General features: G+C 36.5%; 1 protein-coding gene across 7 annotated transcripts in view; it reads right to left on the bottom strand.

Annotated features, from left to right (window-relative positions):
• Positions 1 to 17,213, bottom strand: part of SBF2 (SET binding factor 2) — a 283,574-nt gene that overhangs the window by 99,837 nt on the left and 166,524 nt on the right. For all 7 annotated transcript variants that reach the window (XM_075048066.1, XM_075048070.1, XM_075048067.1 and 4 more), the window contains exons 14-16: positions 13,444 to 13,648; positions 10,978 to 11,087; positions 9,308 to 9,457 (exon numbers count right to left, since the gene is read on the bottom strand). In XM_075048066.1, the coding sequence (XP_074904167.1) occupies positions 9,308 to 9,457; positions 10,978 to 11,087; positions 13,444 to 13,648 (465 nt within the window). The remainder of the gene's footprint in view (positions 1 to 9,307; positions 9,458 to 10,977; positions 11,088 to 13,443; positions 13,649 to 17,213) is intronic.

The following is a 17,213-nucleotide window of genomic DNA, read 5'->3' on the forward strand; positions in this document are numbered from 1 at the left end:
AATATATTTCAATGTTCTTTCTGTTTTAGAAATGACTGTATGTGAAAAATAAATAAAAGATGATGTTCTTACAGCCACCCATCGGTACTTTTATGCAAATTCCTGCAAAATAACGCATTTAAAAACAGACAACTTCATAAAATTCCTTATAGAAACAACAAACCAGTCTTCTGTATGGCATGTTTCTTCCAGTAAGTTAAGTATCATCAATGATCAAGGGAGCACACACCTTGCTCACAGTGCAGAGAAGCATTCTACTTCAGCTGCTCTACTTCAGCTACCTCAGTTTAACACTTATTTGAAGGGTGAAGTGCAGTGGGGGGAAGATGAGAGTGAAACTATGTTCAACAGGCAAACTCTTCCCCTTCATTTTAGTAATGAAAGACTGCACTAAAGCTAAATACACATGTGCATATGGGTGGCCACAGAGCTACTTTCACTGAATGGGTACAGTACATCAATACTGTATAATATTTTGTTACTTATTGTATACGTAAAGTGACACTCAATACAGATTAAGCACATGTAAACATACCTAACAGTGTTATACACAAATCTATATGGAATTATGTACCTGTACTGAAATACACATTATATACAGATATAACATTTAAAATAAAAACAAAATTCCATGTGTTCCTTCCATATTTTTATTAGATATAAAACTTGTAAAAACAGAAGTCATTCTATTAGTAAAACATCTATTCTTTCCAACATCAAAGACTTTTTTTTTTTCTTTTTTACTACCCTTCATCAGTCCACCTCTTTCACAGACAGGCTGGAGAGCAACTACACAGCAGTATAACACAATTCCTAAACCAGACTTGTCTTATTTACAGCAGTGAGTAGCGCATAAGTACATGTCTGCTTTTCATCAAGACGACCAAAAATATTTAGAACACAGAGTTATTAGGAACACTTGGCAACCACAAGGCCACAATTAACAGTAATGAACACTTAAGAGCAGTCAGAGCCTACCACGTCAACACTCCAAGAAGCTACACGGTTTCAATAAGATACCTATGTGTGAGCAAACACACGCAAGCATGCCCTGCATTAACAGCAAATACAGGAGGATTGAACAAAGGCCAATGACAGGAGGTATCCATTAAGAGTGAAGACTGCTCTAGCTGACGAACATCCCAGAGACACAACCGGGACAGGTAGGTTTGTACCACTCTCCTTATCCCCGCGAGGGGGCTACTTGGTGTGACACTCTCATTTGGTGTCTGATGCTCTAGTGCTTATGGTTGTGTCCAAAAGGCTATCACATTTTTATTAACCTATCTGTAAGCCAGATACGACCTGACTGAAATCAATGTAACCCAGACACAGACCAGCTGTCTGCAGTTTGGATAACATACCCTATATTTTTTTTCTAAAATGCCTACATTGCTACATAAATGCCACGTAAAATCTGCTCAAATATGCCAAAAACTCTTCCAGATCATCACAGCTCCTCCCATACCTATTTTTGTTGCTGCTGTTTTGCTTCAAGGGCCTTGGTTTCGGCTGTACAATACCCCTGTGAGACTGTGACTGTGGCTGTGGGCAGCAGGGGGCTGCGGGGCACCCTGGGCTGTTCACAGCCCCAGCTGGAAACCCCACTGTGAGCCCCAAAGCTGCAACCAGCCAGAGGAGCCAGCAGTGCTGCTGCTCACGTGTATTTCTGCTTGTTCTTGTATTAAAAGCAATACCCCACTATCATTTGATATTTGTAATAAAATATTAAGCAGAGGTCCTTAAAACCAGGCTGAATCCTGCTCTGATAAGGGCGTAGAAATATAACGAATGCATAACCAATATCCCCACATCCTGCAGTCCAGAAAACAAGTTGTATCTATGGCAAGTTATATCAACAGAAAGGAGAACACTATCACATTTTTATTCTGGCATTTCTGGTCCTTTTTCACATTAGCAGCAAGAGGCCTGGGGCAAACCAGGGGATTCCCTACAACCAGAGCCCTCAAGACGTATGTTCGAGATGCACACTCATTCACACTCTGATCATAGCGGGACTTGGGGATTATTTTAACTTCTGTGTTACTACTGAGTTTATATTTATGTGTATACTAGTATATATATTTCTCTATGTAGCTGACAGTTATCTGTATCACCCTTGTGCCTTGTGTATGCACATGCATACGTGTATACATAGAGGGGAGGAAGAAGTGTGTGAACACAAGATGTTTTGGTGAGAAGCTGAGAGGGAGGGAGGCTGAAGGCAGATGTAGGTATGGACAGCACGGCATGGGACTCTCATGACTGCTAATCCTTCTCTTTTCCTGTCTTGAAGTAACAGTCTTGCACAATAGTTACGGAGGGCAGGTCCAAGCAGAAGTCACAAATGCTGCCAGATTACCAGAAGCAGGGTCTCAGAAGTCTGCAGGGAAATAGCAATTCAGGAAGTGCCCAGCCACACACGAGCTCACTCCTGAACACCTCTGCTGGCACAGTGCCAGTGTGAAAAGCAGCCATGGTCTTCTGCTGCCTGGTCATCAAAGAAATTCCTCACTAAAACCACAGAAGCAGTTCAATGCAACTTGAGACAACCACCTTGGTGGCCGGACACGCATGCAGAACCAGCCAGACACCTCCCTGTAGAGATCACCGCACAACCAAGTCTCCCTAAGTAATGCAGAAAGGAATTACTTGGACATTGCAACCTCCACAGGGAGAGTCCTGGCCCAGTGAGGAATGGCTACTGCTATGTCAAGGTGGTCATTTCCCTTGATACCTGCAGAGTAGGCAACTGTAGGCTGGTCTTCTAGCAGCAGTAATAAAGTTAAAAAGTCTGCAATGTTGAGTGACAGCAGCACGCATGTACCTACTTGGTGAATACTTACATACATAGACAATCCCACAGAGAAAGAAACTCTATTTTCTGGATTTTGTAAAAAGATGCCTGTGACTGGATTTTTCCTGGACTGTGTGGCCATCCAATGAGATTGGATGAATATAACAGTATGCTCCTCAGAGCAAAGAAAGGAAAAATAAAAACAGATGAGCAATACAATCTTTTACAATGTACTTCCATCTTTTTTCGTAGAGAAATTATGTGAGCACCATCAGTTCAGCCATGTGCAATGACATTCTAGTATCTTGCAATTTCTTGGGAAAAAGACATCATCAGAAAGATTCAGAAATAGCAGCTTCTTTTAAGAACTTTAAGTTCTTTAAGTCCAGAACATTATAGGTGGACCCCTGAAAAGTCAGCAGGACAGAAAAAATGTTATTTCTACTTTGGGGGTAATAAACCATGGACCAGAGAAATTATATGATGTGGCCATTATGACCAAAAAAACCCCCCAAAACCCAAACCTGCAGTGCAATATGGAATTAAACCTGAAAGTTTCAAGTCCAAGCCTTAAACACTAGAATGTCCTTTCTCTCACTTAAATAATACCATGACTATGTCCAACACAATGAAAAAGATCAAATTGTTAATAACTGATGAATTAATAGAATTAAGTGTGGCCCTGTTAAACTCCCATGATTTCTCTTCATGATATATTTTCTATGCTTTAAAATACCTTAAAATATTTTCAAATACTGCTGGTCTTCAAACATTAATTCTGAGAGTCTCTACTTCCAGGAACGCAAGTCAAACTGAGTAACAAAAAGCAGGCCATGATATAAAAGTCTGAAAGGAGAGAAACCTACTATAATCCTCCAAAACAAAGATGTTTAGCAACATAAGTTTTCAACATAAAATACGAGAAATATTAGTTCATTTAACCTTTATATTGCCAAGAATTTGAATCATATGACACACACACACGGCTGATTTTCTCTCAGGAGTAATAAAATCTTTCTTGTTATTGGACAGTATTCACAAACCTCTGAAATCTGAGAACTGACTGACAATTTTTAAACTTTATCTGGTGGCAGAACATACTACAGAAGTTACTTCCATAAGAAAAATAAATTTAATATTATTTATAGAATGCCATTGTTTTTAATTCTGTATATTAAAGTTTCTTTCACAACAGACTGAAGGGGCCCTTATTAAACCAAAGCAATACAGAAGAGTCACAAGCAAAATTCTAGAGGCAAAATTAATCAACACTATCTTTCATCCGCTTTTGGTCACTGTTGGAAAACAGATGCATTAAATTTTTAAATTTGCCCTGGTTGCTACTAAGATTTCCTACAGTTGTTTTTCATACTGTATACTATAAGTATACTTTTAGAACACTCAGTATACTCTATTTGAAAGATACACATCTGCTTATTGCCACTATGGAAAGCCCTAGTGATCTATTAGAAATTATCTAAAACACTAAAACAATGAATAATTTGTCTATTATTAAAGATATTCTCTGTTACACTGGTACAATACATGTGTATTCATACAGACGTGACATTGGAGCAAATCAGGGCCTAAAACAGCATTGGTGACTTTGTAGGCTGTCAGATTAAATCACATCATTAGAAGACCCCACCCCTTTCCTACATCAGTTTTATGCACCTTATTCCCACTCTAACCACATTTAGATTAAGTACTCCAGACGTCTGGGGCACATATGTTTTCCAATTTGACTCGCATTTGCCAAAGAAAAGCATTAATATGCAGTTAAGCAATATTACTGACCAACATCTTGGAGTGGCAATGTTATATTGCTACATTGTAGTTTTGGAGTTTTATCTGTTCCAACTAGCAACGGAAGCTAGTGCATAGTCCTCCAATATCTGAAGAGAAACTTTCCCCAGAAAAAAGTTTTTTTAGGAAGCCTTATTGTTACTGTTAAGTATTTTATGCAAATTATTTAGAATGTCTTTTTAATAAAAAAATTCTGATTATCAAATACTCTCCACCTACACGTGGGAGAAGTTACCATCTTCAGGCCTCTTCTTGCTTTTTCTGCCATTTTATCAAATTAGGTGCTACTATGTTTCAAAATACAGAATTCACTTGCTGCTGCCAGAGCAAAGTCAGAGAGACAACTGAAAATCTGGACAAGTCATGTTGTTTGTAATAGATTAATGGCAAAGCATGCAAATTGAGCCTTGAGATGGCTTTTGCCATTATTTCTTAATGAGTATTAATAGTACAATGTGTTGCTGGAAACATAATTACATAGAAGTGTTTCTCTGCTAAAAAATAGGCTTTTTAGTTGCAAAAAAGTGAAGTAGTCTTTTTAGAAATGTCAGAGAAAAGCATTTCATTACAGAAAATTAAAGAGGAAAAAACCTTTTAAAATAAGAATTTATTATTCTGAAGTAACCACAGCAGCAGATAGCAAACACCACAGAAATAGTTTCTAGAGAAATAATTTCACATTTTTCTCATTACAGTGCTATCTGTATGAATAAATAGCCAATCAATATATTAAGTTTTCACAACACTGTAGATGGTTTTTAACATTTAGTTACATAACATATGGAACAGAACATAATGCTTCTGCTTTGCTATCACAGATACTAATCACTACTGTACTACAGGCTGATTAAATGCTTGTCAGAGTATATTATTTGTCAGGGGAAAAATTCTGACTTAGGGCTTGACAATAATGGTTTTAGCAAGTGGCCAGTGACAACTCCCAGCAGAGAGAAAAGCAAATAACTGGGGACTTAATTGCTCTCATCAGAAGACATCTGCTCTAATCAATGAGCAATACAATCTCCATGTAGTTTTGATCTTCCTGCTATTAAGAACAGAAATACCTCTTTCATCTTCATTTCAGCAGCAGTAGATTGTCAATACTTCCCAGACACAAACAGACACGGTAAAGCATGTTTTTAAGTATTGTCTTACCGCATCATGCCTTACCTCAACTGTATTTGTAAAGCCACCTATAGTCACCACAAGGCTTGACATGCAGCTCACTACCTGCTAAGTAAGGCAGATTAATATGAAGCTCTATTGTACTGTTTCATAGATCACAGGCCTATTAAAAATTTGCAGTGAGGTCCTGCCCATTACCTTCAGACTGTAAATAGTCTAAAGAAGAATAGTTCAGAAGAATGCCACTCTTGGACTGAGAGACTCAAGCTGACAAACACCAGAGATCTCACTAGCCCAAGTTTTGCTATCTCTAGAGAAATCAGTAAAATACCACCCTCCCTTTGTCCCAGTTGCAAAATAGCTAGCGATCAGATACTTGGGGAAATATAGCCTAAATAATTTTTTCACTAAAATAAAACAGCTATTAACTGGAAACAATGGTATGAATATTATATTCCTCTTTTTTAATCTATTCTCAAGGACTGTGGTGTCAGACACATCACACCAGGTATAATGAGACCAGCAACAATATACATGGTGGGATTATTACTAGCATTTTGTTAACATACTGCTCTTCATCTACAAAATGAGTATACAGAAGCTCTGAAAAAGCATCTGACCTTTATTTTTATGGACTCCAGTAAAACAAGAGAACACATCCTATTAAAAGACAAAAACTGACACTAAACAACCATGAAAACCTTGAATAGTAACAGAGGGATGTGCAATAAACTTGCAGAATGCAATCCTCCTGGTTTTGTAAGATGTGGCACTGTTCCCAATAAGACAAAGAATTCTGTACACGCCAATAACAGTTTCTTGTTCAAAAGACACTTTTCAGAAATGGCCAACCTGTATCTCTTGAAATACACATGGTTTGCAACAATTCACATTATCAGCAGCAGAGGTTTGGTGGCTGGGGAGCATTAGATTTCCTATCTGCATGAGCAAGTGAGCCAGCAGAGACTGGTATTTCCCAGGGAAAACCATCAAGCTAGGGCTTGCTGCACACACATGCCAGCTCAACCCCGCGTGTACAGCAGAGAGCCAGGGCTCTGTCCAACCTATTGACTATGCCTGGGCCCTTCCCCTCCTCTCAGCTTTTGTATCAGCTGCCTTATGCCTCCTGGCCACAGCAATATTTTAGTTTGTATCTTACAGTAGCCAATGGGAACATGCAATAACGTTAACAAAAAAATCTGTGACGTCTGGTGGTACGACTGAGATGGTTTCTACAATTCCAATAGTTCGGTGACATCTCAACGCAATACTACAGTCTAACTCTCCCCAAAACCTCCATCATAATTAATGTGGTATTTCCCTAAAATTTGAATACATCTCCAGTTAAGACCACATTTCTTAAATCAGATTTTTGTGTCTTTTTAACAGACACTGTTGACATTACTTGGTCTTATGACCTGCAGCTAAAAGAATTCATCTCTACAGCAAAATGTTGACTTGCTGAGTCCCACTGCAGCAAGGCCAAATTTAAGTAAGTTCTTGATAATCTATTTTTTCCTCAAACCGACACAGGAAAGCTCCAAAATGTCCCAATTTACATATTGCTCCAAATAATACAGTTGAACAAAGTGCACAGACAAATTATAAATCATGCTTTTATCTTAATAAATAATTTCGTATGTCATAAAAATAGATGTACTAAATACTTGCTTCTAACTAGCTGCCCAGCATCAGGAGTTCGGATGTTTTCATACTGGCCAAGCTTACTCCTGAGAAATGGAAATTTCCATTTTATATTTTCAAAGATATGAAAATACTGTTGGGGGGGGAAGCATAAAAACTATGCCTCCTTACTTGATCTGTTTCCTCTGCATGATTTGAGTTATATTTGCTAGTTTTATTGAGAAAAAAACCATTCTATTTTAACTTCAGTAAGACTTCAGATGCATTCATTTCTATGAACATTAAGGTCCTTCTTGGGTCTTCAAATCACTGGGAAGAAAAATAACATTTTTTTCCTAGAGAAAAATTGGATTTTATTGCTTTATTAAAAGGTGATGTCAGTATTTCTTTCCTCAGCAAAGGAAATTTCCTCAACTTCCCATTTTCTTCTGCCATGTATTTTGTACTAAGATATAGCAAATACAGGGGATTTGTATTTCATTCCTATTGTCTAAAAACATCTCGTTTTTTTTATCCCAGGAATAATCAAAAAAGTAGAAGCAAAATCTGCTGCACATCTCGACAATCCTGTTTTCTGGTTTGAAAGAAAATTTCTAACTCTGGAATACACAGCAGGTGCAGTATTCCATTGGTCATGATTTTGGGCAGAGAAATACAGTTTCACAGAAAATTTCAATTTTTCTTCCAATTCTGAAACTAAACTTAGAGCTTGGAAAAGGCCAATGCCTGTGCCAAAAAAAGCACACTCTGGTACATGCTGTGCAATTTTAGCTGGTCAACTTCAGTTTTCATCTGCTAACTGTAGGTAATTTTACTCCAAAGACCACTGCTCTGGCAAAGTTGAATTTTGTTCCAAACAACAGAAAAATATCTACTGTGAACAAACAAGAAATATAACAGACAACAAAACTTACATTTGATGGTGACCTGAGGTAGCATTTGCTCAGTCAATGCTAATTTATTTCAACACTTAAGTGAAAGCTGTATTTAGCACGCACCTTTTTAGAAATATGGGTCAACAAACTGCTGCAAAATAATTTCAGCTGGTTTGGGGTTAGAGGAGAGTGGGCTTAAAATACCAAAGTCTCAATCAAATCCCTAATTTGATACAATAACTTAGACAGGGGCAACAAGGCAAATTATAACCACATGTGATCACATTACAAATTTTAAAACAAATACTACTACATTCTCAGGTATCAGACTGAAAACACTGACGTCTATAAAATATTTCTGACAATGAATTGCATCAAGTAAAGCTAAACCAGAACACTATTCAAATGAAAGTCAAAAGAAGTCATCCACATATATTACTCTCATAGGTAGCTGCCACTATTATGTTGATGTTTATTCAGCACAAAATTATTTAATTTCTCAGTAAAAAAACTTAGTAGATGAACCGCAAGCACCTTCAGTGTGTCTCTGACAAACTAAGATGTCACTGTGATAAGTAGAACTACCACCATGAACCATGGAAGTAGAAATTATGCTTTCTTCTTGAAGTATGTTTGCGCTTGTGATGACAAAGAGGACAAACTTATCGGTTTTTTTAACTGCGTGATACAAATTTTAGGAGCTCAGAATTGAAAATGACCTGGACAAGCTAACACCCATTCATTAAAAAAAGTACTTCAAGCCATTAAGATAAATCACTTCAATACTTACCAAAACTAAATTATATCTAAATTATTAATAATGTGGACAGTTTTCTTCCTGTTTTTCATATCAGGCAGATCTGCATAGACCTGAGCATTTTGTCCTTTGTCCTTCCAACAATAAATATCTTAAATCCACTGCCAAGTAGTATCTGCTACATCATTGTAGCACATGGTCCTATATTTTAATTATTTTGCTTCTCCACATCACTCTAAACAATATTTTGCTTATCCTAACAAAACAAAGACAACCAAAGAACAAAACCTTCATATACTGTACCTGCAATGCACAGTTCATCATTCGCACAATGTAGTCAAACTGCTGATGGTCCAGTATTGCTCGATTTTGTTTAACATGCAGGCCTAATTCCTGTGTTAGGCAGTGCCGAGCTGCCTTTCCTTTTAGGGCTCTCAGAGCTGCAGGCAGGGTCTGGAGAGAAGAAAATCTAACTTTATGAAAATGAAATTAAATAGCACTATTCATACTGATAATCATTCATTCCTTATTAAGAAACTTCAAGTGACAGTATAGTAAAGAAAAACTTTGGAAATGGCTCATTAGCTTGAATATCAAACTTTCACATAATGGTTGATTCAGCTTAAGTCATTAAGTATTAAATTTTTCCCATGTTTTTTTTTCCAATGCATTACACAGCATTTCTCACCTACATCTGTAAATAGAAATAAATGACTGAATATAGTCAGGCACTGAATGGATCAGAAATGGATTATTGTTCATGAAAGCAAGTGTTCTATTCTGTACCAGCCAGGCCAGGTCTCGAGTCAGCGTATCAAGGCCAACCAGCATGTTTTTTGATAAGCAGTGAATGACAAATGGCTTTAGAAGTGGCATACCTCTCATAGCAGTGAGGCCACAAGACTGTTATGCAGTTTACTCTAAAACAGTGCCAATAGAGTATTTATGCCAATGTTTTAAAGACGCAGCAAGTGCTACATCAGTGATTATCAACTGCAGCTTTTTAGACTAGATTTAATGGGTGGCAACAGATAAATAAGAAAAGGCAGCCTATTGTCTGAGGACAAATTTACCATGCAGGGGCACAAAAAGCTACTGAAATTTTCCAAGTGCCTGTAAGTTGAAAGAGGTTAAAAACTACTGTGCTACACATGCATCCAAACTCTTTAGAAAGATCCACCCATTTTATTAGCACTTTCCCCATATGCATTTCCATAATATAACTTGTAAATCAAGAAATGCTTATTTTGTATCTTGAGCTGCACAGCCTCACAGATATACAAGTTATACTCTTCTGAGAAATAAAAAATATTCTTAAAATAATTTTACAGTCATTTGCATATGTAGAATTAGATTTGAATGTAAGTTTGAGTGATTGTTCTAGAATCAGTAACTGAAAACTATGGATAGAATCTACAAAACCCAGCAAATTCTTAATGTGAAAAAACAAGAATGTCAAGGATGACAACTCACTAGTACATTTTAGTGAAGACAGACATGCCCAATATTTACATTCACCTCTGAATTCTATCAAATTATTGATTTTTTTAACCCTGCAAAATTTACTGCACTGAAAATTTCAAAAGAGCATTGGTTGACAAACACTGAAACATCTATGTATACCTGTTGTTTACATTCCTCCTAATCAATACTGCTAGACCAATATACACCCCTTTTTAAAAAAAAATCATGTGGACAATACTATTTATAATGGGAACACAGATTAGCAAAAAGGGCATCAATGCACTCAGGTAGTATTACAAACAGGCTTTCAAATCCATTAGATTCATATTGCATACAGTATTGCATTTAGATGATGAGTTTTATGGCTTACTTCACTCATTTTAATGGTTAAAATAACCTTGAGTATTTGAAACAAGACTTCAAAATGCACTTTGTGACAAGCTCAGTCTCTATTCACTCATTAACAGAACAGAGGCTTATTTGGGAAAGTTAAAATTTTATTTTGTTACCTTTTCAGTCTCCAAAAATTTGTTTTCAAAAATGAATGAGATGCAGTTTCTAACAACTTCCAGCCTTTGTGCACTGTTGAAAACTGTACTTCCTTTTTCCATTATGGAAACTAAGAAAGAAAAAGAAGAATATACATCTGTGAAATGTCATCTGCAAGAGCCACAAAGAATACCAGAAAGTTCTTTAGGGAAAAAAAAAATTTTTTTAATTTGCCCTCCATTTTGTTATGTTAAACAAATACCATTAGTAGGCATACACGGATGGGAACATAAGATCCTAAACCTTTGGTTTTCCTATACTATCTGAAGACGACAGTGCTCTGAATTTTAACTAGAGCAGTTGATTCTTTTTACTACTGGTTCTGTTTGTCTCATACAGGCACAAAGAGATTCCAACCTCTAACATACTAATGAAATATATAAATAAATAGAAAATAATAATAAAAAAAAAAGGCATGCACACATGTGTGTTCTGCAATGAACTATATAGCCTTGCATATTTTGTACCAGTAGATAACTATTTTTTCCTAAAGAATTCACTAGTCATGCCAAGAATTCTGTGACATGGAAGAAAACCTGACAAACCTGTTCTCTCACCTAGATTCCAATTTGCTGAAATCTAAAGATTATTTTCTTAATGTGGTGTTTTGCCCTGAATTTTCAACAAAATTCAGAATGGAAGAACTAACATTCTTTTTTTCTCTTTAGTATCAAATAAATAGAATATAAATCCAGAATATGCCCTTCTTGTAGATAATAATGAGCTTCTAATATCCAAGGATTTTGACACACAGGACAGCAGGAAGTATTAGTGTGAAAGCTGTTGCTTGGAAAGAAAAAAAAACAACAAAAAAAACCCCAAACCCCAAAACTTTGACATAAAAATTAACTTCTTAAAAAAAGAAAACCTTCTGTTACATGTAGCCTTTTAAATAAAGGCAACAGAACACGGGCATATACCCTTTAAATTTTCTATAAGTAACAGATTCAATGATATAGTCAACAGCAAAAGCAGGTGAATAGAGTTTATCCTCTTCTCACATAAATCCAAAGAGAAACAGGGCTGGAAGGGGCCTCAAGAGGCCATCTAGTTCATCCTGCTGTCCCTAGAGAGGATCAACTGTATTTATGTTATTTCTCATGTTTGTCTAATATGTTCCCAAAGTTCTGTGATAACAGAGACTTCATGGCTTCACAAGAAATCAAGTGCCTCACAATCCTCATTTTACCAAGTTTTTCCTGACAAATAACTCTAGTTTTGTGCTACAGTTAAACTCATTATTTCTTATCACTACAGACCATTCCCTTTCTTTTTTTAACAGCCTCTTATGTAACTGAAGACCACTATCATGCATTCCTTCAGTCTTCTACTTTTCAGTCTAAACAACTCTCCATCTTTCGTTGTAGGTCACATTCTCCAGACCGCTGGTCATTCTTGTTTCTTCCTTCTGGACTCCCTCCAACAGAACCAAAAATGGAGGCAGTATTCCAGTGCCCAAAAATGGATACAAACAGTCCAGCTGACGTCTTACTAAGTACAACAAAAGGATTTCTCCATGGGGCTCACTGACTGTGCTCCTGTTTATACACCCTACTAAGATGTTTGTCTTTTTTGCAATAGCTTGGGTCATGTTTGCCCTATGGTCATTATAATCCCCAAATCAATTTCTGAAGAACTGTCGCCTAGTCAGCTGATCATGCCTATGCAAGTGCAATACCTTATTTGAACAAAAATAGTAAAGGACAAAATTCAGCAGAGACTAGAGACTAGATCTCTAATTTTTCAAGATTGATTTGAATTCTAATGCCATCCTTCAGAAGTTTTGCAGGCTCTGCCAGCTTCATGTGTCCTGCAAGTTTACTAAACATACTTGTTTATGCCAAATTCACATTGATGAATGTGACTACGACTAATAGAATTTTTCTGGCATTAAAATTAAATTGACAGGCCTACAATGTCTACTACATCTGTTCTTTGTATTTAAATATAGGTATATTTATTTTGAGACAGAAGCTATGTTTGTTCCTTGCCTTTTTCCAGTAATTTACATGTCTTCCACTAGTGTAAAAGGAGAAACCTTTTATGTTTATGTAGAACTGAATGTAACAGTTCAAAGCTTGGTTCAGCCAGTCCTACAAGTAACCTACGATGATATTCATCAGACCCAGATGAGTAGATGCTATCTAATTGAATAGTTCAGTCTAACTTGGATCGAATCCTTTTTTGTTGTTAGTAATTATGCCACTCGCACTCCAGATTTTTGACTTCGTAGTAAAGGCTGATGCAAAAGGTCTTTTAAAATTGCAAAGGCAAACAGGCAAGTCTATGTGCTAACAGTTGCTATGATCACTAAAAATACAGTATTAACGTGACATTGGGAGCAATGCATTGCAGCCATGCTAATTATATATTCAACTCATGAGACAGGATGACAAATAGGCAAGTCGGGGAACAAGTAAACATACCAACAGGGGGACCTGCTGGAACGACGCACTTCTTGTCCCCCCGGGTGGCAGCAGGGGCACCCTGACTCCTTGCGAGGCCTTCCTGGAGGAGCTCCTGCACCCGGCACTCATTGATTCGGGGGAAAGGGAGGATGTGAACCCGCAAGTGGGAGCCCTCCGTGGGCCGCGGCACTTTCTGGAATGCTATGTGGGGGTTGGGATTCTCCTGCCGGTCAAAAGCAAAAGGTTATAAGCAAATGTGTTACATAGTGTTACCACCTGTCTCATCCAATTTTATTGTTTTGTATCTGTCATACCTGAAAGATTAAGAAGCCAAGTATCTAATGCAGCTGACTAATATAATGTTTCATATTCTTATCAGCCTTGATTCATTATCTGTAATACTTCAAACTTTGTTAAAGGCTTTTATAAAATTATTTCTGTCAATATGCAAAATTCAAAAAGAAAGACAGCAAAAGAAAATCACTGCTTAACTTAGGTTGATTTTATGTAGCTTAATGAATATTTAGTACTTGAATAGAAATTAGTTTGAAAAACAACCTCTTCATTAGAGAGAGGGTTAAAGAACATTAAAACATACAATCTCTTCGCCAAGTACTGAGAAACATTCTCATCTTGATCAAGACTACAAAGTGAAAATTTGTTTTTGTACCATGTTGTATCAAACTATGGCCATCCCTCACTAGGGACCAATTTTCTATTTTCTGTATGTCCCACAAAAATATGTCACACAGCTCACTCTTTGCCCTAAAAAAATGAAAAAGTTTAATACAGGTGATCAAAGAGAGTAAATGATGGGCCTAAATTACAAGAAAAGTAAAAAGCTATCCCATGAGATTTTGGGGTGTTCTCAAAGGATAGAAAAGACTTCTATTGTTGCAAAATTATCAGAATTTCCACTGTGAAAACAAGTGTTTGCCTACTATGATTTTTCACTCACTCTTTTATGGTCTTTTTTTTTCTTTTTGTTTAAAATAAGATGTAATAAGCAGCCCCAAAGAAAGCTTTTATCCTTGCTTTTGGGTTTTCTTGCAGAGGTCTTCAGAATTAACAAAATTTAAAAATCTGTTCACATAGCAGAATACTGACTTACTTGTTTTGCCAAAATAACTGCTGCATCTGCTACTATGTAATTGTATTTGTCTTGATCTTGACATTATCATACAATACTGCAAGATCAAAGACATTAGCAAAGTATGCCCTGTACCATAAAACAGAGATGTGACTGTACGTGGGATATCTGAAGACTTGCTCTATGTAGGTAAGCTCTGTTGGTGTTTGTCAATACCAGATGCAGTATCAGTGCAATATGTGTTCTTGTATGTGAACATGCATCTTCTGCCTCTGGTGTTCAACAACTGGAAAGACCAACTGCCTCCGCGTTGATTTCAGCTTGTTTAAAACACACTTTCCAGAAAGGCATCCTGAAGAGAGCAAGATATGAAAATTCAACATTTCTTTTAATTTTTTTTCCTCAAGTGGTTGATATCTTTCCTGTTTGTTGTTTTTTGGTTTTTTTTTTCTGGCTTCAGGTTACAGGTTTCTGGCTTCAGGTTTCTTGGCTTCAAAATACAGCCAAGATCTACATGTTCCATGAGGATTCTACCACCATTCACAGGATCACATCTCACATCTTGAGGAGTGCAATGATCAATCAAACAAAAGAAGATATTTTCATCTCTTCATTCATACACCAGGGTTATCATTAATCATGTTTGAATTGTTATCCAATTTGACTCTATGCTGTTACTTATTACTGGCTATGTACCACTGCCAAAGAGTGCTACTCAATCAACTAGGTTTCTGTTGTACAAGCACAACTAGCTTACAATAAAACTTGTAAACAGGAGCTAGCTTGATACTTTGATTTACAGGAGCAAAAGGCAACAAGGAGATCAAATGCATCAACTTGAGAAATAGCAGTCAAAACAAACCAGCGACTTAGCCATACAAATTATCTGCAGAGGAAAGTTTAATGAAACAAGCCAAAAAGCTAGCTAGGGGGATGAAAGCAGCAGACACCAGGAGAAGCAAGGCAAAGAAAGGGAACACAATCTCAGGAGAGGGTAACAGATGACATATAGCAGAAAAAGCCAGAAAGGGAGAATAAATAACTATTCTGTGTTCTATTTCATGGAGAAGACAGATCCAGAGGAAAGGTACAGAAAGAGTTACTTTAATCTTGGCCATCACAAACCTAATCCCAGCTGTACATGCTATTAGGAATGTAGAACTAATGTCTTCAACTACTAAAGCAGTATATGCCAAAAACTTGTCTACATTTTCCACTTGTACCAGCTAGACTAATACAAACATTATCTCTCCCTAACAAACCTTGTTTCTTATATGTATCTAGACTGTCACAGCTACAATATGATGACTATTTAAACTGTGGAACAAGATGTCAAAATATGTCATGCACTGAGTTTAAAATCAGGCAGCTCTAGGCGTAACTTAAAGAAGCAATGTTACTCATCACAGCGGTTTATTCAAAGATAGCTGTATGCATAACTACTAAAAACCTGACTTTTAAATATACTAAGTCATTGACTTAGTGCTAGTGAAGTAGCAGGTCAATCACAATGTTATAAATAAATCTCATCACAAGAAAAAACTAAAATGAATTAGTTTTGACACTGATTTTAAGAAATAATGTAAGCGAAAAGTTGCACATATGCACACTCACTTATGCTTTATAGGCTCTCTCATTCTAAAAGGGATCTATATCCACTAGAAAACAAATACAAATGTTCACCATTTCCTTTGGAGTAATTTAGTATCATAGTAACAAATATACTCTTGGAAGCAATTTCCCATAATTATATGCTTATAACATTAAAGCCCTTAACTCTTGGGGAGATCAAAACTTTTAAGACAGATGGATTTTCAAGAACCTTTAGTGCAATACTCCTCATTTTTTCTGCTATATCTTCCCCAAATTTGAATTCACTCATCTCTGCCATCTGATAAAAAAAGAACCAGACTAATCTACTTTAATATTGATCATTGACTTTCTAATAAAACTAACAGTCCAGAATGTTGCAGAACTGTCAACTAATATACCTTCTGACAGTGCTAACCTGAAGGAAAGACCTGAATTTGGAAAATGCATGTTGCTATATAGAACACAACTATTAAATTAGTAGCAGAGAATTTAATATTTATTCAGAAGTTTTTCTTTCTGATTTAGCTCATAATAGAAGATGATTCCATCAGCACTTATCATTAAGAGAATGCTACAGGATGAGGAGGTATACTATGGAATAAATATTTTATTACAGATGAAATCTCATGGATGAAATGAATCTATGCAACAAAAATTCTGATGCCCGATGTTTCTCTTCATTTTCCACAAGATAATTCTCTTATTTTAAGTCTGAAGCGTCAGTGTAAGGATATCGGCGTTAAGATACTCCAATAAGTATGCTATACCACACATGGACAAGAGACATTTCACACACATTTTTAAATGTGACATGATTTTAGTCCACAATGATGTATTTGCTCTCTCTTCTAATGACGTGTCAATCAACAAGGTAGATTGAAATGTGTATCAATTCCTTCCTTCAAAGAAAGTATAACAGTCATTTGGCAATTTCAGAGGAAGAGATAGAGTGCATGAGTGAGCGAGCGCATCTCACAGACACACAAATTGTGCAACTATTAAAGTCAGACTAACCTCATTTAACACACCTTACTATTCACACATTCCATTTACTTGAAATACATAGATGTATTTTTTCATCCCAAATCTACTGACACAAAAGACT

This window comes from Buteo buteo, chromosome 16 (genome assembly GCF_964188355.1).
Source record: "Buteo buteo chromosome 16, bButBut1.hap1.1, whole genome shotgun sequence".
NCBI classification, from domain to species: Eukaryota; Metazoa; Chordata; class Aves; order Accipitriformes; family Accipitridae; genus Buteo; species Buteo buteo.